The sequence below is a fragment of the Macaca nemestrina genome, chromosome 18, assembly GCF_043159975.1.
Source record: "Macaca nemestrina isolate mMacNem1 chromosome 18, mMacNem.hap1, whole genome shotgun sequence".
Classification (NCBI taxonomy): domain Eukaryota; kingdom Metazoa; phylum Chordata; class Mammalia; order Primates; family Cercopithecidae; genus Macaca; species Macaca nemestrina.
This window is the reverse complement of record NC_092142.1, coordinates 29,252,773-29,277,372: the sequence shown is the minus strand read 5'-3', so window position 1 is coordinate 29,277,372 and position 24,600 is coordinate 29,252,773. Positions and strand designations below refer to the sequence as shown.

The window sequence follows — 24,600 nt, the reverse complement described above, 5'->3', positions numbered from 1 at the left end:
TGCCAACCCCTCAGGACCCTAAAGGAAACCCTGGTGGGAGCCCTTCACTCTGGCCTGGAAAGTCTGGGCCAAGGAGTGGGGCATCCGAGTCCCTAAGAGGAGTACAGAGCGAGTATTTGTTCATTCATTCATTCTCTCATTTATTCATCATTTATTCAAGATGCCTAATTTGAGCCTGGAGACGCAAGCCCTCTGCTAGGTGGGGAAGAAAATACAAACCACAAAGCCCCAGCCCTGGAGTCAGTGGAGAGGCAAATGTATAAACAGCAAGTTCCCCCCGCTGTGAGGGGGAAGTGCAGAGCCCACAGGGTGCCTCACCCAGGCTGAGAAGGTGTGGCTTTCTGAGAAGGCTTCCTGGAAGAGGTGGCACTTGAGCTGAGCACTGAAAGCAAAAGAAGTCGGGAGATGATAGGTCAGCCAGACATGGATGAGGCAGGGGACAGGAGGGTCTGTGTGTGAAATCAGCAATGGGAACCAGTCAGGTGGGAAGTGGTAAGAGACAAGGTCAGGGTCACTGGGAGGAAAGGAAGGAGAAGCAGGCCCCAGGCCCTGGAAGCCCCCCTAATGTACATCAATTTTTTTTTTTTTTTAATTTCAGAAACAGGGTCTTGCTCTGCCACCCAGGCTGGAATGCAGTGGTGTGATCATAGTTCACTGCTGCTTCCAACTCCTGGGCCCAAGGGATCCTCCTGCCTCAGCCTCCCGAGTAGCCAGGACTATAGGATTGCACCATTGCACCTGAATATATATGTGTGTGCGTGTATACATACGTGTGTGTGTGTATATATATGTGTGTGTGTGAGTGTGTATATATATATTTTTTTTAGTAGAGACAGAGTTTCCCCATGTTGGCCAGGCTGGTCTCAAACTCCTGGTCTCAATCAAGCCTCCTGCCTCAGCCTCCCAAAGTGTCGGGATCACAGGTGTGAGCCACTGCACCCGGTGAAGATACATTGCTTTTGTCCTGAGGGTAGAGGGGAGCACTGAAGGGAATTCATGAGGACTGAGATCTTCACATTTTCATTTTAGAAAGTGGGTTTTATGGGCATGGTTTGTTTGGGAAGCAGTTGGAGACTGATTTGTCAGGAGAGAGATGTTGGGGGTCTGTGGGCTGGGTAGGCTGGTGACTGTGGGGATGGGCTGGAGGCTGATCGATCACTGCAGGGAGGACAGAGGTGATGGAGGAGGAAGCGTGGGGGTTAGGCCAATCTCAGTTTTGAGGAAAACAGAGTGTAGTGTTTAAGAGCTTGGACTATTTCAACCTCTCTGTGCCTCAGTTTCCTCATCTGCAAAATGGGAGTGATCATGAAAGTCCACACCCCTTGTTGTTGCTGAGAGAGTTGAGTCGTGTGGAGGGCTCGGGAGAGCGGGTAGGAGCCTGGGCGGGCAGCTGTGATCATTGCCGTGCTGTGACAGCCGTCCTGGTGGGAAGAGGGCATCTGTGGAGCCTCCGAGAGAGAGGTCAGAGGTAGTTGGGTGTGTGGGTCTGGACCTCAGGAACAGCCTTGGATTCTGGGCGCATTAGCAGAAGTGCTGGGCGAGGTCCTCGTGAGAGTGTGATGAGGGAGGAGCATGCAGGCCACGGAAACAGCAGTGATGGCTTCGGAGCAGGAGATGCTGAAGACTGAGGCGGCCCCACAGAGAGGCAGGAGGAGGCTGGGAGAGAGACGGGCAGGCCGGACGGGGGACATGAACCATGGCGCAGCCTGCCAAACATCCACTGAGGCAGGAGAGGAGGAGGTCCCCGGCTCTGGTCGAAGAGGCCATCAGAGATCCCGGAGTGGGCCACGCCGGGACGGCGGGAAGGCCAGGCTGGCATGGGCAGAGGAGGGGCCGGCACAAGGAAGGCGGCAGCGCTGTCACCTGGAGTGAGAGCCTCGGACACGCTTCCAAGCAGCATGGCTGGGAGAGGGCCCTGGAGAAAGGGAAAAACAAGGAAAACTGCAGAGAGAGAAGATGGAGGGTTGAACGCCAAGAAGGAAGCAGAGACAGAAAATCCCCAAAAAGAGGAAGAAGTAGTGCAGGTTCTGGAGAGGATAAAGGAGGAACTGGCAATTGGGGCTGTGCAGGGCTGGGCTTGTGGGCAGGATGAGGGCCAGAGAGCCCTCACCTTTGAGGAGGCCATGATCCCAGCCTTCTCGACACCCCCTTTCCCTGGGTCGAGGTCCACCTCTGGAGGAGGAGGCAGGAGAGGAGGACCCCAGACACATGAAAGACTCGCTGTCCTCCCAAGCTGCCCACCGACTTCTACCATGCCCTGGGCTCAGCCAAGGTGAACTTGAATTGGAAGAAAGCCATGGTGAGATCACTCGCTTTTGGAACAGACAACTCAGGCTCAGCAAAGAGGAAGGCAGGACGTGTCCTCAACTCACCCCACCCCCTTCTTACAGGTGAGAGCCGTGCGGCTGCAGTCAGGACCTCAGGGTGTCTAAAACTCATAGCCCCACTTCAGTGAATCATGACTGTGATGTTTCCAGAGAAAGGATGGCAGCTGGGGAAATGATATCAGCGAGGAAGGAGGGGGCTGCCCGTCACCCATCTCCTCAGCCCCGTGGGGCTCTGAGTCAGCAGAGCCCAGTTCCCCATCTAGCCTCCTGGGGTGCTCAGAGCCCAGACTGATCTCATGGCAAGAGGTCAACGGCAGAGGGAGGGTCTGGGGGAGTCTGGAGAGCAGCCAGCCTGTCTTGGGCTGATCCTCACCATCCCTGCTCCATCCCTGAACCCAGGGACGCTGGTTGAAAAAGGTTCCAGCAGGGCAGCAGGTCAGGGGGGTGTGGTTCTGACACAAACAGGGGAGGAGGTAGATATGGAGAAGCCAGATCGGATGCTGCTGCCTTAATTCGGATCTGATTTGCCTAAGTGGAACTGAAAAATTTGGGGTCTATCTCCTGTGTCCTTTGTTTTCTGTGGAAAGATGAGAACAGAAACCTGGTGGGCAGAAACCCTCGGATTTCTGGTCCGTTTTTGCCCCATGTTCACCCATGAGGCCCGCGTGGAGTTACCCTAAAGTTTCTGCCCTTCCTCTACCTGCCTGCAGTCGCTCTCACTTCTCTCTTTGAAGGTCAATCCCTGCTGCACCCCCACATTTTCTTAAAATACAATTTATTTTAATTCTAAAGTGTAGAAATACACACATACAGAGGTACTCGGGAAGACGCTGTGCTCCAAAAACACCCTGAAGGCCTGGCGTTCTGGTGTGGTGACAGTTTGGAGCACCGTCTGGGAAGCTTGGGAAGCGGAAGGGAGAAGCAGGCATGGGATAACGATGGGGTAACGATATCAGGCGGCCGACACAGGAGCTGCCATGAAGACATTTACAGCACCACGCACTTTATTTATTTTCTTAGTAAAAACAATTTTTTTCTTTTCTCTTTTTTATGTATTAATTTTTTTAGTAGAGATGGGGTTTCTCCATGTTGGCCAGGCTGGTCTTGAACTCCTGGCCTCAGGCGATCCACCTGCCTCAGCCTCCCAAAGTTCTGTGATTACAGGCATGAGCCACCTCACTCAGCTTCTTTTATCAAATTTTAGATTCAGCGGGTACGTGTGCAGGTCTATTACACAGGTATATTGCGGGGTGTTGAGATTTGCACTTCTGTTGATCCTGACACCCAAATAGTGAGCAGAGTACCCGAAAAGTGGTTTTTCAACCCTTGCTCCCCTCCCTCCCTCTCCCCTTCTGGAGACCCCAGTGTCTGTTGTTCCCATCTTTATGTACATGTGTACCCAATGTTCAGCTCCCACTTATAAATGAGAATGTACAGTATTTGGTTTTCTGTTCCTGTGTTAATTCACTTAGGACTATGACCTCTAGCTGCATCCATGTTGCAGCAAAGGACATGATTTCATTCTTTTTCATGGCTGCATAGTATTCCATGGTGTGTGTAGCATGTTTTCTTTAACCAATCCACCATGGATGGGCACCCAGGTTGATTCTACGTCTTTGCTATTGCGCTTTATTTATACTAGCTAATCGAACCCTCACAGCAGTCCTGTGATGGGGACTGCTGTCACCCCTATTTAACAGATGCAAAACTGAGGCCCTGAGAAGTTGGGTCATCTGCCTCAGGTCACCCAGCTAGTGCGGGCTGAGGACAGGACTCAAGGTGCTGGAGTCTTGACTATTTTGCTAATGACTTTACTTCCTCCTCTCTGCCCTAAAGGCTGCTTGTGTCATATTTGTTCCCTCAACCACTCATCCCACACACATGGGCTGCCCACATGACCCAGGCTCTGTGCTGGCCACTGTGAGAAGCAAGACAAACAGGAAAGGGTCTCAGCCCTCACGGAGTCACACCCCAGAAGGAGATTACACCCCAGAAGTTTTACTAGACAGTAGAGTGACCCAAGGAAGGAAGTGATTAGCTCTGCTTGATGAATTGCAGAGGGAGAGGCTTGAGATGAATGAGGCAGTGCCTGATGCGCCAGGGGCTGGGCAGGGACTGCTGCCTTCCACACACTGGGGCTGTGTCCTTCTAACATTTCTTTTATTGTTTTGTTTTTCAGAAACAAAGTCTTACTCTGTCACCCAGGCTGGAGTGCAGTGGTGTGATCAGAGCTCACTGCAGCCTCAACCTCCTGGGCTCAAGTGATCCTCCCAATTCAGCTTCCTGAGTAGGTGGGACTACAGGTGTGCACCACCATGCCTAGATAATTTTTAAATGTTTTGTGAAGTTGGGGGTCTTGCTATGTTGCCCAGGCTGGTCTTGAACTCCTGGCCTTAGACAATCACCCCCACCACCTCAGCCTCCCAAAGTGTTGAGATTACAGGTGTGAGCCACCATGCCCTGCAGTTTTAACCCTTTTATTCCCAGTTCTTCACACAATGCCTGATACATGGGAGGCACACAATCCATACTTGGCTCATGAATGAAGTGAAAGAATGGCAGAGTGTTATCCAGGCAACACAAGGATCTGATAGTTCCAGTCCCAGTCACTATTGCAGCTCAATTATGTGCCTGGGAAACAGCATTTGCTGCAATTGTTCTAAGCTAAGGGTGGGGGATGGGAAGTTAATAATCAGTCTTTCTCAGTGAAGAATAAAAGGTGACACTCTCTAGATGAGAGTTCATTGAAGGGAGATACTGCATCTCACTTCTCCTTGTCTCTCCAACAATGGGCATTGGATACCGAGCAGATACAACCAGGGGTCAGTTCCTGTCTGTGGGTGTAGGATGGATGGGTGATGCGAGGGTGAATGGGTTTGTGTGTGGACAGGTGGATGGATGAAAGGATGAGGTGGAGGGTGGACGGGTAAATGGGTGGGTGGGTGGGTGAGTGAACAGGTGGATGGGGGGAAGGATGGGGTGGTGGGTGGATGGGTAGATGGGTGGGTGAACAGGTGGATGGGTGGAAGGGTAGATGGGTGGGTGTGTGGGTGGGTGAACAGGTGGATGGGTGGAAGGATGAGGTGGTGGATGGATGGGTAGATGGGTGGGTGGGTGAACAGGTGGATGGGTGGAGGGATGGGGTGGTGGGTGGATGGGTAGATGGGTAGGTGGGTGGGTGAACAAGTGGATGGATGGAAGGATGGGGTGCTAAGTGGATGGGTAGATGGGTGGGTGGATGAACAGGTAGATGGGTAGGTGAAGGAGAGACTGCACAGGTTTGAAGCGAATGGACAAAATGCTCAGCCCGCTCACCCACAGACCTGCTCAATAATTGCATGAATCAGAAGCCATCTGGAGCAAAGCAGGAGTCGCCTAAGAGGTAAACTAACTTGAATCGGTGCGAATTTAGAATAAAACAAGGATTTAACTTGAGTGACAGGCAACAGGAAACAAGTCAAGCAGAGAAAAGCAATGAGAAGTTGGGGAACGTGGCCAACGCATCCCTGGCGGACAGGGAAATGCTGGGTCACGAGCAAAGGGAAAAAGGAGGAGGGACCTCCTGCTGGCAAAACCCAGGAAGAAATGAGGGCTGTACCTGCTCAGACTCCCACGCTGGCAAGCAATTTCACCAGAATGAGAAGAATATGGATTTAATTTGTACTTAAATTCAGGGAAATAGACATACAGGAGAAAAGGGGAAGTGAAGACAAGTCACTGAGAAACCGAGGAAGAAGGGAGAGAAGAGGAAATATTATAGAAAAGAGGTGGTCACAGAAGGGGGCTTGGGTTTGCAATGTTGGTGACAACACCCATATCTTCCATTTGAAGGCTTCCATTTGAAGGTGGAGGCTCCCCTACATCCACCCATCCACCTCTTCACCCATCCACCCACCCATCTGCCCATCCACCCACCACCCCATCCTTCCATCCATCCACCTGTCCAAACACAAATCCACCCTCCCGTCACCCATCCGTCCTACACCCACAGACAGGAACTGACGCCTGGTTGTATCTCCTCAGTGTCCAATGCCCATTGTTGGAGAGATGAGGAGAAGAAAGCAGGATGGAGTGGGGAAAGAGGCTAAGTACAGGGAGCTCTCCCCTGACCCTGACTCCAGCCTGGTTCCCGGAAGCTGTGAGCATGAACGGGTCCCTCCTTGAGGCTGAAGTGTGGCCCTTGGTTCTCCCTGGGTGGGTCAGTCATTGACCACCAGCCATTCTTCCCCGCTTCCTCCAGCTTATCCTACTGCCACCCAGGAGAAGTTGCGGCTCCCCTGCAGCCAAGACCATTCCCCAGAGACTGGGGACACTTGTGAACCTTGAGCACCAACACAGCAACTGAGAAATTGGTGTTAACCCAATGTTAACCCTCCAAGCAAGAGTTTTTAAGGGCAAGGTACATTTCAGGAAAGCAGAAGTTATAGGCAAAATCATAAACCAATACCTGGAGGTTATACATTAGTTTGGCCTAAAAAGCTAGGATATCTTGAAGCAAGGCTTACAAGTCATACATGAGTTCAAAGATTCTTTGATTTGCAATTGGTTAAGGAAGCAAGGCTTTGACTAAAAACTTGGGATCAGCAGGAAGGAATGTTAAGGTCTGGCCTATGGGAGTGACTGTCTCTCCAGGGCCCTCAGGAAGAAATTTAGAGCAAAGAATAGTGATCAGAGTTCAGTCTTCAGTTCCATTATCAGTGGCCTACATACCAGCAGATGGCATTTTCCATTTGGGGGTGATATGGTTTGGATTTGTGTCCCCACTCAAATCTCATGTTGGATTGTAATCTGCAGTGTTGGAGGAGGGGCCTGGTGGGAGGTGATTGGACCATGGGGGCGGATTTCTCCCTTGCTGTTCTCATGATAGTGAGTTATCAAAAGTTCTGGTTGTTTAAAAGTGTGTAGCATCTCGCCCTGCTCTCTCTTCTTTCCTTCTCCAGCCTGTAAGACATGACTCCTTCCTCTTTGCCTTCACCATGACTGTAAGTTTCCTGAGGCCTCCCCAGCCACGCTGCCTGTAATGCATGAGGAACCAACCATTAGCCAATTGAATCTCTTTTCTTTATAAATTACCCAGTCTCAGGTAGTTCTCCGTAGCAATGCAAGAACGGACTAATACAGTGGGGGTCCAGGTTTCTGAAAAACAACTCAGGGATGTATGTTAAAACCCTTGGTTTTCTGGGGAACCACACATCTTGTGGCTCTCACTTTCTTGTTTGAAGTGACTACTATCTTCCTGCTTACCAGGCTGCTCATATACTTCTCTGGATTAGCAAGGCATCTAGAATTCTCCTTGAAGAAACTCAAGATTTTTCTTTATTTCCATGTGTTGGGGAACCCAGCAGGCCTCTAAGAGGGGTCCCCGCTCTGTCTCAGGCACGACAACATCTAGTGACCACAGAATGATTTCATCTTAATCCCTTTTTAGGGTAAAAGAAGGTAGCAAGGGAATCCCTAGGAAGGTGGGGTGAGAGAATAGAACAGGGCAGACATCCAGGGTCTCTGCGAGAACTTGAGTCAGTGTGGCCGTGCCTGGGAGGGGCTGGGCTGGAGATGCCTGTGTGAATTAAGAGAGGGAGAATTCCAAAGAGGAGGAGTAAGGCGGGGTCATCCCACTCAGCTTCTCTTTCCTGGCCCTGGCATGGTAGCACGATTGGTCTCAACAGGCAAATGCGTATGTGGCAGAACTTGGCAACCAATGCATCCTGTTCACGTTCACTCAGCCCAGCCTGCAGAGGGATCTTATCCTTTAATGGCAGTGGGGGATGGGGGGCAGATAAAGGGAAGGATTCTAGCACTTGTTCAAGTCTGCGCCAAGATGGGAATGCCCACAGAGGAAGCAGAAAGGAAGTTGCTCTATTGATCTATTTATCACAGTAGCTGGACCAGATGATTGCAGAAAGACACAAAGATCAACCAAACAAGAACAGGCAAAGCCTATTCATTCAGAGCTGGCTCTAGCAAGGGAGTCAGTCGCCATCACTTGCGTTTTGGCAGAGACTCAAAAATGGGCAGCACAGTAGGAAAGCTTTGTAGTGGAAAATGGGAAGGTTTCAGGGATGCCCCAAGTAGAAGCTGCTGGCGTGGGAGGCTGTACGTCGCTCACTGGAAGCAGGCATCCTGTGCAATTGACTGGGGGACATATTTGGCTTTGTCTGGTTGGTCCTAAGTTAGAAGCAGGGACAAAAACTAGGGAAGCTATCAGTAATTGATTAAGTCCTGGACATGGGGCTGATAGTTAGTTATTGATAGGCCTTCTGGGCTGGTTGCGGCAGGCTTTGGGGCAGATGTCTATTTTTATGTCTGGTCTGGCCACTATCCCTTTGTATATTCGGTCTCTTGGGCTCTAGAAAATGTGAAGTGTGCCAGGTGCAGTGGCTCACTCCTGTAATCCCTGCACTTTGGGAGGCAGAAGCAGGAGGATCACTTGAGCTCAGGAGCTCGAGACTGTCCTGGGCAACACAGTGAGACCCTGACTTTAAAAAAATTTAAAAATCAGGCTAGTACTGGCCGGTTACAGTGGCTCACACCTGCAATCCCAGCACTTTGGGAGGCCAAGGTGGGCAAATCACGAGGTCAGGAGCTCGAGACCAGCCTGGCCAACATGGTGAAACCCTGTCTCTCCTAAAAATACAAAAACTAGCCAGGCGTGGTGGTGGGTGCCTGTAATCCCAGCTACTCAGGAACCTGAGGAAGGAGAATTGCTTGAACCCAGGAAGCGGAGGTTGCAGTGAGCTGAGATTGCACCATTACACTCCAGCCTGGATGACAGAGCGAGATTCTGTCTCAAAAAAATAAATAAAAAATTAGACTAGCACAGTAATGTGGGCCTGTAGTCCCAATCACTCAGGAGGCTGAGGCAGGAGGATCCCTTGAGCCTAGGAGATCAAGGGTGCAGTGAGCTGTGATCACACCACTGCACTCAGCCTGGGTGAAAGAGAGAGCTCCTGTCTCAAAAAAAAAAAAGAAAGAAAGAAATGAAAATGTGAAATGGCCCCGTTGGGTGCTGTATGGTCGTAAAGACATGTTAGAATGAAGGGAAACAGATGTCTGAGAGCTGTCTCTCCTCAAAGAGGGCACAGAGGATAGGCAGCTGGGGAAACCCAAGTCTGTTCATTCATTCATTCCCTTTCTCAGCAATTGTTTGTTACATGTTCCAGGTATTGTCCTAGGGTCTAGGGGTGCGATGGGGCTTCCTGTCCCCTCGGAATGTACAGTCTCCAGGGAAAGAAATGCAGGTTGCCATGGCAGCAAGCAAGAGGCAGAATTTCTCCCAGCTAGGGGATCAAGAGGATCTGGAGGAAGATCACTTCCGCTGAGGCAGGGGTCAGGTGAACGAGAAAAGGAAGTGAGTTCTGGGCAGAGGATACAGCATAGGCAAAGGTTGAGAGGTGAGAGGGAGTTAGGGGAACCAGACAGGTCCCGACCTTCCCAGATAGGCCATGCTGAAGCCGGGCTTCTCCGGTAATTACTAATCAGAATGCCTTTCACTTTCAGAAGGGTGTTGGTCACCCGAAGTGTGGCTCACCTCGGAAATGTGAGGTTCAAGATGGGGAGGTGGGCTGGAGCAGAAACTGAGCTACAGAGGAAGCCAGGGTCTCAAAAGTCACCTCAAAAACAACTGCCCAGGCTCAGGGGCCAGAGTGCTATGTGGAGTTGGGGGACCGGAGTGATTGGAGAGCCGTGTCCTGCCTCATAGGGCGGTTCTGTTGTAGCCTCATATTGCCAAACATTTCAGTTTTTCTTTTTCTTTCTTTCTTTTTTTTACCCCCGTTTGAGGCAGGGTATTGTTCTGTTGTCCACGCTGGAGTGCAGTGGTGCCATCATAGCTCACTGCAGCACTGACCTCCTGGGCTCAAGCAATCCTCCCACCTCAGCCTCCAGAGTAGCTGGGATCACAGGTGTGCACCAGCACACCTGGCTAATTTTTGTTTGTTTGTTTTTGAGATGGAGTTTCACTCTTGTTGCCCAGGCTGCAGTGCAATGGTCTGATCTTGGCTCGCTGCAGTCCCCACCTCCTGGGTTCGAGCGATTCTTCTGCTTCAGCCTCCTGAGTAGATGGGATTACAGGCACCTGCCACCACGCCCAGCTAATTTTTTGTGTTTTTAGTAGAGATGGGGTTTTGACATGTTGGCCAGACTGGTCTCAAACTCCTGACCTCAGGTGATCCACCAGCCTCAGCCTCCCAAAGTGCTGGGATTACAGGTGTGAGCCACTGAACCTGGCCCCTTTTTTTTGTTTTGTTTTTTTTTTTAAGAGACGGATCTTGCTATGTTGCTCAGGCTAGTCTGCTCTTGAACTCCTGGGCTTAAGCAATGCACCCTCCTTGGCCTCCCAAATGCTGGGATTACAGAACTGCACCACCATGACTGGCCTCCACTTTTTCAAGAAAAGCTATAAATACAGATTCCTCTCAGAAATCCCTCAAGTTTAAAACGTCAACAACTAATCAAAAACCAACAAACAAGACTGTGTGGGTCAAATAAAACCTGAGAACTGGATTTGGCCCAGAGACTGCGAGTTTACAATCTCTTTTCTGAACTGGAAGTGATTACGAGTTAAGCATCTCCAAAAGCAAAGCCCAGGTGTTTTCCCTGGGAAAGGGAAATCCACACCATCCGGGCACACGTCTCTTGGGAATCACTGCAGAGAGGGAGGGAAGCACCTTTCTAGTAGCTTTCTCATGCATCTGCAGGGGGACAGATCATGGCCTATTTCTCTCTGAAGTCATCCTGCCACCAGGTGGGAAGGGATGAAGGTGGGGGACCTACCCCACAGTGCTCTCAGAGGTGGAGGGTAAATCCCTAGAGACCAAGCCACGTGGGCTCATCACAGAAGGTCCTACACAGGGAGAAAACATAACTGCACCTGTGACCATCTTGGGGACTCTCTATTTTGAGTGCTGGCCTTATCGTGAGAGGAAAGGTATTGAAATGCTAGGGGCTGGGGTAGCTGCACCATCAAGAGGCCTTCAGAGGCCGGGAGTGGCAGCTCATGCCTGTCATCGCAGTGCTTTGAGAGGCCAAGGAGGAAGGATCACCTGAGGCCAGGAATTCAAGACCAGTTTGGGCAACATAGCAAGATCCCGTCTCTACAAAAAAATAAAACAATCAGCCAGGCATGGTGGCACATGGAACTACAGAGTTCCACCTACTGCGGAGGCTGAAGTGGGAGATCACTTGAGCCCAGGAGCTCGAGGTTGCAGTGAGCTGTGATCATGCCACTGCACTCCAGCTTTGGCAACAGAGCGAGACACTGTCTAAAAAAAGAAAAAGAAGAACAAGAAGAAGACTTCAGGCTTTACCACAGATAGGAGAACAGAATCTTGGGGAAGGTGGTGATATCAGTTACAACACAGATAAACGCTGTATCAGAGGCTCTGAGTAATAGTGTTTTCAACAAGACCAGTGTTCTCGTCTCTTTCCTATAATGGCATGAGAATATGGAGTCCAGGGCTGACATGGTGCCTCCGCAGAGGCAGGACCCAGCCTCCTCTGTTCCACTCTTGCATTCTTCGATGTCAAACTCATCTTCGAGGTCCAAAATGGTGCACTGTGATGCCGACACTCCAGCCAGTGGGAAGATGGTGAAAAGAAAGGACACTTCTTTTCTCAAAGGACCTGGCTCCAAAGTTGCTCACTTCACTGCTGCTCACATCCCATCAGCCTGAACCTCGCCAGGCAGCCACGCTAGCTGCACAGGAGGCGGGGAGATGTACCCTGTAACTAAGGGGCTAAATGCAATATCCATTGCAGCATAACAAACCACCACGCAGGACCGAGACATCAGCAATCGATTATTTCTCACAATTGCATGAGGTGACAATCCATGCAGTTCTGTGGGACTGTCCAGTGGCTGCAGGTATTGGACAGCTGGATGGAAGGACCACAGTGGCCTCACGCATGCACAGTGGCAGTGGCCTCCGCTGTCTCCTCCATGAGGCCACTCATTCTCCAGTGGGCCATATGGATCACGGCGCAGTGGCCTCAGCATTCCGAGGGGTGCAGGGCAGGAGCTGCTGTGCTCCTAAAGGTCGAGGCTCCAGAACTCACACGATCACACTCCTACTGTATTCTATTAATCAAAGCAAACCACAGGACCAGCCCAGATTCAAGGAGGTAGACAGGCCACACCATGTGGTGTCAGGGGCAGCAATGTCACACTGCAAGGGTGTGGGGCCAGGAAGCACCACTCACTGGGGGTCAGAACTGTAACCATCTCCCATGGTGGCCCAGATTAAGATTCTACTCTAAGTAGGAAAAGGAGGGTGGATACTGAAGGGATTCATTTACTCTGAAGCGAGAAATCCCAAAAAATAAAAGCAGACAGACATTCCTGGACTTGGCCACTTATTACCAGATTTATGGTACTGTGTATTAGTCACTTTGTGGTCATGCTAGGGCAATTTGTCACTTGAAATGATTTACTTTTCTAACCCGTCATAAAGTTCCTATCTGGCTGAATTCAACACAAGCTTCTCATTCGAAGACACCGAGGTGAACTCTGAGCTCATGGGACTTTAACTACCCTGCAAGGACGGGCGGCTACAGGCATGGAGGCTGCAAGGACAGGTGGCTACAGGTATGGAGGCTGCAAGGACAGGCGACTACAGGTGCGGAGGCTTCAAGGACAGGCAACTACAGGTATGGAGGCTGCCAGGACAAGCAACTAGGTACGAAGACTGCAAGGACCAGCATGGAGGCTGCAAGGACAGGCGACTAGATATGGAGGCTGCAAGGACAGGTGGCTGTAGACATGGAGGCTGCAAGGACAGGCAACTACAGATATGGAGGGTGAAAGGACAGGCGACTGGAGGTACGGAGCTCTCTCGTTCCTAGAGCAATTCAGGACTTCTGGAGATATTGAGGACTTTTATCTTTCAACATAAGGAAAGAGAGAAATTCGTAACAGATTTTATTTAAGTCAGGCGAGGAAATAGGAAAGAACCGTCTAAAGGTGACCATGTATTGTGTCACCCCCACAGATACAAAGGGCCATTGTCTCATCAGCCACCTTTTCAGGGCATCTCACTGCACTTTGAGTGAAATTGAGACTCCTCGCTCCAGCTTGTAAAGCACTTGTGCCCAAGCCCTGCCCACTCTCCCAGCCTCCCCTGCCCTCCCCTCTGCCTGGAGGACTTCTGTCCCTGCTTCAGTCAGGTGTCACCTGCCTTGGGGACCCTTCCTTCACCTCCCTAAGGAGTAAGCCCTCTCTCCTCCTGCCACATGTGGAACAAGTGTCCCTCTAAGTCATGAGTTTCTTGTATTTCAATGAAGATCATGAAATTACCATTTTTTGGCCGGGCACAGCGACTCACACCTGTAATCCCAGCACTTCGGGAGGCCAAGGCAGGTGGATCACCTGAGGTCAGGAGTTCAAGACCAGTGTGGCCAACATGGCAGAACCCCATCTCTACCAAAAATACAAAAAAAAAAAAAAATTAGCCGGGCATTGTGGTGCACACCTGTAATCCCAGCTACTGAGGAGGCTGAGGCAAGATAATCACTTGAACCCGGGAGGGAGAGGTTGCAGTGAGCTGAGATCACGCCACTGCACTCCAGTCTGGGTGAAAGAGTGAGACTCCACCGAAAAGAAAGAAAAGAAAAGAAAAGAACAGAAAAGAAAGAAGGAAGGAAGGAAGGAAGGAAGGAAGGAAGGAAGGAAGGAAGGAAGGAAGGAAGGAAGGAAGGAAGGAAGGAAGGAAGGAAGGAAGGAAATAAAGAGAAAGAAAGAAAGAGAGAAGAAAGAGAAAGAGAGGAAAGAAAAGAAAGAGAAAGAGAAAGAAAAAGAAAGAAAGAAAAAGAAAGGAAGAAAGAAAGAAAGAAGAAAGAAAAAGAAAGAAAGAACCATTTTAGTCCAAAAACATGTCATCAATTTCATATACTTTAACCTAATATCATAACAGTTAAATAACAGCCACCCTCTCCCCACACTCCCTCATGCCTGCTCTGGGGCCATTCCTCTGAGGCTGTCAGGACAGTAAAAGAGAAAAGCTTTAGAGCTAGGCAGAGCTGGGATCAATTCCTAGCTCCATTCCTTCTCAGCTGTATGAACTCAGGCAATCGGTATGATCTATCTAAGCCTTGGTTTCCTCATAAGTGAAATTCATATAAATACCAAGGACTGGTGTGAGGATTAGAGAGGATGTATGTTCAGCCAGGGTAGTGTTTACTGTGTTTGCAAAGTATGAGAGACAGGCACTGGGCGTCCTCCCTCCGAGGAAGCCGCCACCAAAACGTCACTTGCACACACCTTGGCTGCAAGTGCTGCTGGTGCCCTGACCTGAACCAAAAAGACCGTGCCAGGGGCTGTGTTCACCTGTCAGACATGGAGCCGGCAGCACTGGTATCGCTTTCTCTGGCCAGAAGAGCCCGCTCTGCTCACACTCAGGGCAGGCCAGAAGTGGTATGAAATTAACACTCCCCACCAAGAGCAGCCCTCATCCAATAGCTAAGTGGAATCGGTGTCTACGCACTCCAGTCTTCTCCCTTGGGTGTGGTGATACTGAGGCACGTGTTTGCACTGCCTCCCAGAACTGCCCAGTGGGATGAAGCTCCAGGAACTAACAGCAGCTTCTCTGTGGATGATACACCTGTTATTGGCAGCCTTCCCTTCCTTAGTATTTCCTGGAGTCATCTCTTTATTTTATTTTTATTTATTATTATTTTTTTAAGATGGAGTCCTGCTCTGTCACCCAGGCTGGAGTGCAGTGATGCAATCATATCTCACTGCAACATCTACCTTCCAGGTTCAGGCAATTCTCCTTCCTTGGCCTCCCAAGTAGCTGAGATTACAGGCGCCTGCCACCATGCCTGGCTAATTTTTTTGTATTTTTAGTAGAGATGGGGTTTCACCATGTTCGACAGGTTGGTCTCAAACTCCTGACCTTAGGTGATCCACCTGCCTCAGCCTCCCAAAGTGCTGGAATTACAGGGGCATAAGCCACCGTGCCCGGCCTTTATTTTATTATTTTGTTTATTTTTGAGAAAGGATCTCACTCTGTCACCCAAGCTGGAGTGCAGTGGTGCAATCATGGCTCACTGCAGTCTAGACCTCCTGGGCTCGAGTAATTCTCCTGCCTCAGCCTCCGAAGTAGCTGTGACTACAGGCACGTAACACCAGGCCTGGCTAATTTTTTTTTAATTTTTCAGGAGACAGGGTCTCAATATGTTGCCCAGGCTAGTCTCGAACTCCTGAGCTCAAGCCATCCTCACACCTTCACCTCCCAAAATGCTAGGATTTCAGGTGTGAGCCACCGTGCCTGGCCTGCCACCTCTTAAATATGCTTGTTTCACTCAAATTCTTGGGTTTGCTTCTGGGAGAACCCAAACTTCCAGGAACATATCCTATAAATTATCCTTACATATATGCAAAAATGACATATATTTGATTTATTAACTCAGCATTGATGCAATAACAAGAGATTGAAAATAATATATCAAAAGAAGACTGGTTAAATACACTATGGTACACTCACACAATGGAATACTATGCAGCGGTATAAAAGAATGAAAAAGTAATTTATGTCAATATGAACCGATGTTTGAGAAACATTAGTGAAAAAAGCAAGATACAGACCAATATAAAGTATGCTATCATTTGTATAAAAAAGCTTGTGTGTAGGCTGGGTGCGGTGGCTCAAGCCTGTAATCCCAGCACTTTGGGAGGCCGAGACGGGCGGATCACGAGGTCAGGAGATCGAGACCATCCTGACTAACACGGTGAAACCCCGTCTCTACTAAAAATACAAAAATTAGCCGGGCGCGGTGGCGGGCGCCTGTAGTCCCAGCTACTCAGGAGGCTGAGGCAGGAGAATGGCGGGAACCCGGGAAGGCGGAGCTTGCAGTGAGTGGAGATCGCGCCACTGCACTCCAGTCTGGGCGACAGAGCGAGACTCCGTCTCAAAAAAAAAAAAAAAAGCTTGTGTGTGTGTATGTGTGGTGTATGTGTGTGCACACGTGTGTACATTTGCACACCGCCTGGAATCTGAGGGAAACCTCAAAACACAAGCGTGACTACCTTTAAGGAGGTGACTTGAATATCTGGAAAGGGAGAGTTTTCACTGTACACTCTTGAATGCTTTTTGATTTTTGTACCATAGACAGGCTTATCCATTGAAAAAATGAAAGTCACATTGAAATAACAAATGAATCCATAAAGGGAGATTCATCATTCCTCAGTGGACATCTTTACTGGGCATCAGCGCTGGCGTGGAGTGGATTTGGTGAGGCTCCTGGTTCCACCCACGGCTTCTCACGGAATCTCCATCCAAGCTGCGCTGGCTCCCGTAGGCCGCACAGGCTCTCCGGCGACAGGAAGTCCCACTTCCTTCAGTGGAGAGGAGCTGCTGCGTTTCCCTCTGTGTTCACCCACAGGATTGACCGTCCCCTCTCCGGGAGGAAAACCCAGCAGCGGCTTCACCCAGGCACAAGGGAGCCCAGGCAGTTCCCTTCTGCGGGAGAGGCTGCGCTGCCACCACCTACCCACACGCCAAGGACATCTGAGTCACACACGTGAGCCATACACCCCTGAGCACACACATGCACTCACACACACGCACACACATATGCATACGCTTACACACATTTGCACACACTTGGACACACGCACACACAGTTGGACACACTCACATACTTGACGCACACGTGGACATGTGAGTGCACATGCACGCACACGCACACGTGCACACGCTTGCACACAGACACTTGCACACACTCACACACATGCACATACACACTTGCACACACACAAATGTAAGCCCAAGCTGGTCCTGTCTTGGGGAGACTTCGCCGTCTGGTGTGTCCAGCAGCCTGGGGGCTATGTGTGGTCTGGGCAGAGTCCTGCTGGCCACGGAGAGGCAGCTCGGTTGGTCGGGAAGGAGCCACTACTGGGGTACGGCCCCCGGGGGACCCCCTTCACTCATCATGTCCTTGTACTGCCGCTTGAAGAAGCCGAGCTGTGGGGCAGAGGAGGGCAGTGAGGGTGACAACAGCCAGGGAGAGGGCGACTCTGCAGACCAGGGGGAGGGGGTGGGAGGGCCAGCACGGGTCCCAGAGCACGTGGCAGAGACAGAAGGGACCCAGGAGGGCGGGGCGGGAGGAGAGTGACATCCGCTTCAGGGCCTGGAGAGAAACAGAAACTACAACAAGGAGGGCGACTCTGCATTTGGTGGAGTCTGTACCTGGGGCGTTCTCAGCGCGCCCTGCGCATGAACCTGGCCACCCTCCCTAAGAGACTGAGGCGCAGAGAGACTCCCGGACTCGCCCCAGTCACAGAGCTGGCAGCCCCGCCGGGGAAACTGAGGCATGGAGCTGCAGCGCAAGGCCCGAGAGGAGGAAGGGAGGGGTGGCGGAATGGAGGGGAGCACCTTGTACAGCACGGCGGTGATGAGGGCCAAGAGCAGCAGCCCTCCCAGAGAGCTGCCCACGATGAGCGGCAAGGGGTTGGGGACCTCCAACAGCTCCACTTTGGTCTCTGTCTGGGGGAGGAAGGAGGGACGTCAGGGGAGACGACTCCGGATATCTGGAGGTTCCCCATTCACACCGTGTGCACCCCTGAATCAAGTGGGGAACCCCTCCTCAAGTCCCCCAGAATCCCAGCCCTCAGTCCTCCTCCCCCACCTCTTCTCCCTCCTCTCCCTCCTCCCTCGGTTTCTCTGTCCTCTATCTTTCTCTCTTTCTGCCTCTCTCTGTCTCTCTATCTCCATCTCTCATTGTCTCTGTCTCTGTCTCGCTCTGTATCTGTCTCTGTCTCCATCTCTATCTGTCTCTATCTCCATCTCTCCCTGTCTCTGTCTCGCTCTGTATCTGTCTCTGTCTCCATCTCTATCTGTCTCTATCTCCATCTCTCACTGTCTCTGTCTCTCTCTCTCTCCTTTGTGTCTGTCTCTGTATCTGTTGCTCCCTCTGTCTCTATCTCTCTGTCTCTGTCTCTTTATGTCTGTCTCTCTCCTTATGTCTCTCTGTTGCTGTGTCTCTCTCTCCCTCTCTCTTTGTGTCTCTCTCTCCCCTCCCCCAGAGATCTCCACAAGCCCAGCCCCTCTCCCTCCAATAGTTCCTCAGCATCCAAGACAGGTACCTGGGCCCTCACAAACGCCCCCTGTCCCGGAAGCAGGGTGAACGTGGAATTGTTAAACATGATCTCAGCTGTGCTCACGACCAGGAGGTGGTTATGCGAGGTCTGTGGAAGAGAGCGGGTGTGCACTGCACCTGGGCCCTGAGCACCACGCCTGTGCCCGGCGAAGCATCAGGACCCCACACACCTTGATGTACCAGTCAAACGAGAGGTTGCCTTTGAGGGTGGCATTGAATTCTTCCTGGATGCCAAAGAACGGGATGTCACACTTGATTCTCTGGCAGACAGCGATGGAGCAGTTCTGGGGAATGCAGGAGGGGAGGGGACGGGTAAGGAAGCAGAAGGCAAAGAACACCCCTCCCCATGTGCTCAGAGACCATACAGGTTGCAGCAGGGAAGCGCGCTGGGTCTCCATATGGCCCTGGGACTGACTTAGCTTCTCACCACCACTGGGTCCTTCCGAAGCTTAGCCAGAAAGTCGGTGTGAGGGGTGGGAAGTATTTCCTCGGTGTGGCACGTACTCGAGAGGCTCTGAGGAAAGAGACGCACTGAGAAGGGGCAGAGATGAAGGCGCCAGGGCCCACCTCTCAAGAGGTGAGATGGCTTGGGTCCAGGAGGGAGGGGGAGCAGCTCCAAAACCCAACAGTGGAGACAGAGGTGAGAGGAAGGCCCAGGGCGCTGCAGGAGTCAGGCCGAGCTCCGCTCACCTCGGAGAAAGTGACCTGGGGGCGGTCCCATATGATCGTCTGGTTCAGCCGGACAGGCACCAAGAATACCAGGCTGATGGGGAGGCTCCTTTGCCCCAGGTTTTTGACCTGCACCGGGGAGGGCGGGGTCAGGGCTCTGGCCGTCCTCCCCCACCAGCCTGGAAAATCAGCCTCCCCTCCCTATGGGGCAGGCCACAGGCCGGGGCGTCCTGCCCCTTCCTGTTTGAGAGAGTAGAGTGTACACCTAATATGCATTCCAGTGCCACATGGCCTGGTCTCCAGTCCTAGGTCTCCCACTTACTCGGTGGGAGACCTCGGGCGTGTTCTGTAAACCTCTCTGAGCCTCAGTTTCTTCATCTGTAAACTGGGGATCATGACAGTGCCCCACAGAGTCGTTACGAAGGTAACACAAGATAATTACGTGCGTGCATGTCACATACATACGTGCGTGCATGTGTGCATACTGACAGCAGCGTGGACCAAGTCCGGCACACCACAGGCGCCTTGCGCACATTTCCCATCCCTGTTTCTGCATTGTCTACCATCGATTTTCCTCCCCAGCCTCCTTCTCAGGACCAAGATGCCCCAGCTCCCCACCTGATATTGATGCTGCATGACCCGACTGGTGTTCTCTGAGGCCGTGAAGTTGATATATTTAGTGGAGACCTCATGGCTGAAGGGAGAAAGAAGGGACAGGAGGTGACAAAACATGATGGGTGCCCTGGGAGGGTGTCTCAGGCTAAGTGTGTAAGGAGCGAACAGGCACATGGGTAATGAAGGCCTGGGGGGTGGAGATGTGGTAGGGTGCAGGAGGATGGGGGAAGCAATGTATGCTGGACACACAGTGCGTGTCCATTTGGGCCACTTACACACACATGCACAGATGCACACCCATGCACGCATACACGCATGTAGACTCTCAGACACACACACGTGCACAAATACACACCCATGCACACATACATGCACATAGACCCTGAGACACACACATGCACAAATACACACTCATTCACACATACATGCACACATAGATCCTCAGACACACATACATGCACAAATACATACCCATGGACACACACCCATGCACACATACGCACATGAATCCTCTCACACACGCACAAATACACACCCATGCACACACACATATGCACATAGATCCTCACACACACATGCACAAATACACACCCATGCACACATACATGCACAGAGATCCTCAGACACACATGCACAAATACACGCACAAGGATCCTCACACACACATGCATACACGCCCATGTACACATACACATGCACATAGATTCTCACACAAATACACACCCATGCACACATACACACATGCACATAGATCCTCAGACACACAAATACACACCCTTGCACACATACACATGCACATAGATCACACTCACATGCACACACGCCCATGCACACATACACACATACAGATAGATCCTCAGACACACACATGCACAAATACACATCCATACACACAAACATGCATAGATCCTCACACTCACACACCCATGCACACATACACATGCACATAGATCCTCAGACTCACACACACACAGACATGCACAGACTCTTGCACACAGATCAGTCATGTCCAGCCCAGAAGGGAGGCTCAGCTAAAGTCCTGAAGCCAGCACCTGGTGACCACCATGTAGACGGCATATTTCACCGGCAGCTCCCGTTGGAATTCGGTTTTGTTGGTTCTGGACATGTTGTTCTCACTGGAGGGAAAGAGAGAGCTCCAGCAAGCTCTTGAGAACGGACAGTCTTTCCTCCTCCCTCTCCCTCACTCCCTGCCTCCAATCAGCCACCAAGTTCTGTTATCTCTGCGTCTGAAACCCCACTCTTCTCCAGCCCCTGCCCCTGCCTAGCCCAGGCCCATCCCTCCCCACCTGGATGTCTACAGCCACCTTCCCCTAACTGGTCCCTGAATTCACACCTGCTCCCACCCCAATCGTCAGCCCTCCTGAAGAGTGATCGTTCTAACATGCCAATATGATTATGTCACTCCCAGAGGCGAAACTGCAAATCCCTAGCAACACCCATCAGCCATTTTGGGACATGGCCTGTATCTAACCACCACCAGCTCCTTCAACCCTGCATTTCATGCTGAGGCCACTCTTAAACACACCCGGATCTTCCCATCCCTGATACCTGCTTCCTGCCTTCTGTCTTCATGCCCGCCCTCAGTTCATGCTTTTGCTTTGTCTAAATATATTTTCTTTTTTTCCCCCTTTCATTTTCTTTTTTTATTTTTATTTTATTTATTTTTTATTTTTTTGAGACTGGGTCTCACTCTGTTGCCCAGGCTGCAGTGCAGTGGCACAATCTCAGCTCATTGCAGCCTCCATCTTCCAGGCTCAAGCAATTCTTGTGCCTCAGCCTCCGGAGTAGCTGGGATTACAGGCATGCACCACCATGCCTGGCTAATTTTTGTATTTTTTGTAGAAACAGGGTATTGATATGTTGTCCAGGCTGATTTTGAACTCCTGGGTTTGAGCCATTGTTTTGCCTCAGTCTCCTAAAGTGCTGGGATTACAGGGCTGAGCCACCACATCCAGCTCCTAAATATATTTTCTTTAGAAATCTTCTCTGAACACCAGACTCCCAAGAACACTGGCCATCCGCCATCTAATCTTGCATCTCATACTGGATTTGAGATGCCAGATTAATGGCTAGTTTTCTTGCCTGTCTTTGCCACTCAATTATCATCTCTGAGAGGGCAGGAACCACCATCATGTGATCCACCACCGTCCCACCAGCACTCAGCACAAGACCCAGCACATGGTGGGTGCTCAGTGAGTGTTTGCTAAGTGAACAAATGCATTGAAGGGAGAACCAGTGGGCAAAGGGCAAAGGCCCACCCTGGGCCAGGGGCTGGGGCCTCAGAAGGGCAACTGCATGCAGAAGCCTGGCAGAGAGCACCTGGTCACATTGGCCTTGAGGAGCAGTTTGTTTCCAAGGGAAGCCTTAGAGTCCACATCAAATGTGATATTAAAGGTGACCTGGAATGGGAGAAAGGAGAAGCAATGATAGAAATAGGAGAGAAGAAATAACCCAAATGCCCGTCATCTGATTAATGGAGACATGAAATATGGCCCATCCATACAACAGGATATTGTTCACCAAATAAAAAGCAATGAAGGCCGGGCGCGGTGGCTCACACCTGTAATCCTAGCACTTTGGGAGGCTGAGGCAGGTGGATCACCTGAGGTTGGGAGTTCGAGACCAGCCTGGCCAACATGGCGAAACCCTGTATCTACTAAAAATACAAAAATTAACTGGGCGTGGTGGTAGGCGCATGTAACCCCAGCTACTTGGGAGGGTGAGGCACAAGAATTGCTTAAACCTGGGAGGCAGAGGTTGCAGTGAGCCAAGATTGCATCACTGCACTCCAGCCTGGGTGACAAAGTGAGACTCCATCTCAAAAAATATACTAAAAAATTTTTTTAAATGTAAAGCAATGAAGTACTGACACATACAACGATGTGAATGATCCTTGCTAAGTCCTTGCTTAATATTATGCTAGCAAAAGGATCACATACGGTATTATTTCATTTATATGAAATGTCCAGAACAGGCAAATCTATAGACACAAAGTAGATTAGTGGTTTCCTAGAGCTGGGGGAGATGGGAGGGTTGGGGTTGAGGGCCAACAGGAACAGAGGCTTTCTGTGAGGTAATGAAGATGTTCTGAAATGGATCATGATGATGGATGCAAGACCCTGTGAATTCACAAAGCCACTGAACTGTATGCTTTATTTTATTTTATTTTATTTTATTTTATTTTATTTTATTTTATTTTATTTTATTTTTGAGACAGGGTCTCACTCCGTTGCCCAGGCTAGAGTGCAGTGGTGTTATCATAGCTCGCTGCAGCCTCAACCTCCCAGGCTTAGAAGATCCTCCCACCCCAGCCTCCCAAGTAGCTGGGACTACAGGTGTGCACCACCACCCCCAGCTAATTTTTACAGTTTTTGTAGAGACAGGGTCTTGCCATGTCACCTAGGCTGGTTTCAAACTCTTGGACTCAAGCAATCCTCCTGCCTCGACCTCCTAAAGTGCTAGGATTACAAACATGAGCCACTGTGCTGGGTTTGAAATGTATGCTTTAAATAGGTGAATTGGATGGTATGTGAATTATATCTCAATAAAGCTGTTTTGTACAAAAAGGAATCACTACTAAAGAAGAGAAGAAGAAGAAAAGAATCCCCAAAGAAATCAAAGAAAGAAGGAGGGGAGGAGCCAGGAGTTCTGACCTCTGAGTTTTCTGGGAAGATGGGGTGGTTTATGCTGCAGCTGGTGCTCTTCAAGGCCCCAGGCACTTCGGTGGAGGAGGCAGACTCACAGGCCAGGCGCCAGGATCGCTGTGAGCGCTGGTTCTGGAAGGCAAGGGAGGCAAAGGTGGTGATATCCACCTCCAGCCATGAGGACGGTGAAGCAAAGGTCAGATGGAGCCTGAGAAGGATGTGGTTACCTGGAGCCTGGACACCTTCCGGTAGGACAGGCCAAGTGGGAAGAAGAAGGTGACCTGTGTCCTATAGGAGTCCTCGCCGTCATTTCTCACAGTCACTGTCACGTTGAACTCCCGGGGCCCACCCACCACGAGGCAGTCCAGGCTGTGGGAAGAAGACAGGCCGGGGGTGGGGCGCTGGGGGATTCCCTGTGGCAAAGCCTGCTTCAGCGGAACGGAGACTCAGGCACTGGATGAGAGACAACAGTACAGGGGCAGCCACACGGGACCTCAGAGCCCAGGAACACCCGGCTCCCTTGGGGGCCAGGAGGAGAACACAGCGGGTCATGGTCCGGGTCCTCCTCTGGAGGAGGTGTGGAAGAAAGGAAACTCACCTCATGAAACTGAAGGTGATGCTGAGGTCATCCTGGCAAATGTTGTCATTGCCACAATTCTTCTCAAAGGGAAACTTTTAAAAAAATGAATATGATCAAATGAAAGGAAAGGAAATAACCAAATGTTGTGAAATTAAACAATAAAATAAAATGTTGAAGTAAAATTAGATGCGATCAAATAAAATGAGTTTCAACCACCTTGGCCTCTGGTCTCTTCCACACCCCTGCAGGATCCCAACTCCGGACTCACTAAGGCTATGAAGAGTCTCTGAGCATCCTCAGCCAGCACCGGCCGGAGGTTCCCGAAAGCAGACAAGGGAGTTCCCACCAGAGAGAAGTTCAGGCGCAGCACAATGGGGCTCACTGGGTCCTCGATGCAATCCTAAGAGATAGCCGGGATTTGGGGATCTGCCCTCCTTAGCTCCCCAAGCCCACCCCATGCTTGGAGAACACAGGGTTCTGGCCACTCTCCTGCTCACCGGCAACTGTAGCTTCAGGGTCTCACAAGTCTGGGTCAGCCCCAAGGTCTTCGTCTGCCTGCGCGTGCTGTTCTTTGTCTCACCGAAGACAGCGCGGGAACGTGGGCGGCCGGAGTCCAGAGCCAGGTCGTAAGTCACAACACTCTGGATCTGCC

At 50.9% G+C, this 24,600-nt stretch overlaps 1 protein-coding gene across 5 annotated transcripts in view; it reads right to left on the bottom strand.

Moving 5' to 3' along the window:
• Positions 1–15,719: 15,719 nt before the first annotated feature.
• Positions 15,720–24,600, bottom strand: part of LOC105482963 (integrin subunit alpha M) — an 80,488-nt gene continuing 71,607 nt past the window's right edge. For 3 of the 5 annotated variants that reach the window (XM_011743478.3, XM_011743479.3, XM_011743482.3), the window contains 14 exons: positions 24,446–24,600; positions 24,217–24,348; positions 23,967–24,040; positions 23,596–23,737; positions 23,378–23,500; positions 22,044–22,123; positions 20,756–20,839; positions 19,707–19,782; positions 19,110–19,217; positions 18,847–18,933; positions 18,590–18,703; positions 18,406–18,507; positions 17,696–17,806; positions 15,720–17,284 (listed from right to left, as the gene is read on the bottom strand). In XM_011743478.3, coding sequence (XP_011741780.2) covers positions 17,213–17,284; positions 17,696–17,806; positions 18,406–18,507; positions 18,590–18,703; positions 18,847–18,933; positions 19,110–19,217; positions 19,707–19,782; positions 20,756–20,839; positions 22,044–22,123; positions 23,378–23,500; positions 23,596–23,737; positions 23,967–24,040; positions 24,217–24,348; positions 24,446–24,600 — 1,460 coding nt within the window. In that variant the 3' untranslated portion in view covers positions 15,720–17,212. The remainder of the gene's footprint in view (positions 17,285–17,695; positions 17,807–18,405; positions 18,508–18,589; positions 18,704–18,846; positions 18,934–19,109; positions 19,218–19,706; positions 19,783–20,755; positions 20,840–22,043; positions 22,124–23,377; positions 23,501–23,595; positions 23,738–23,966; positions 24,041–24,216; positions 24,349–24,445) is intronic. The other 2 variants (XM_011743480.3, XM_011743481.3) reach the window with 1 other exon arrangement.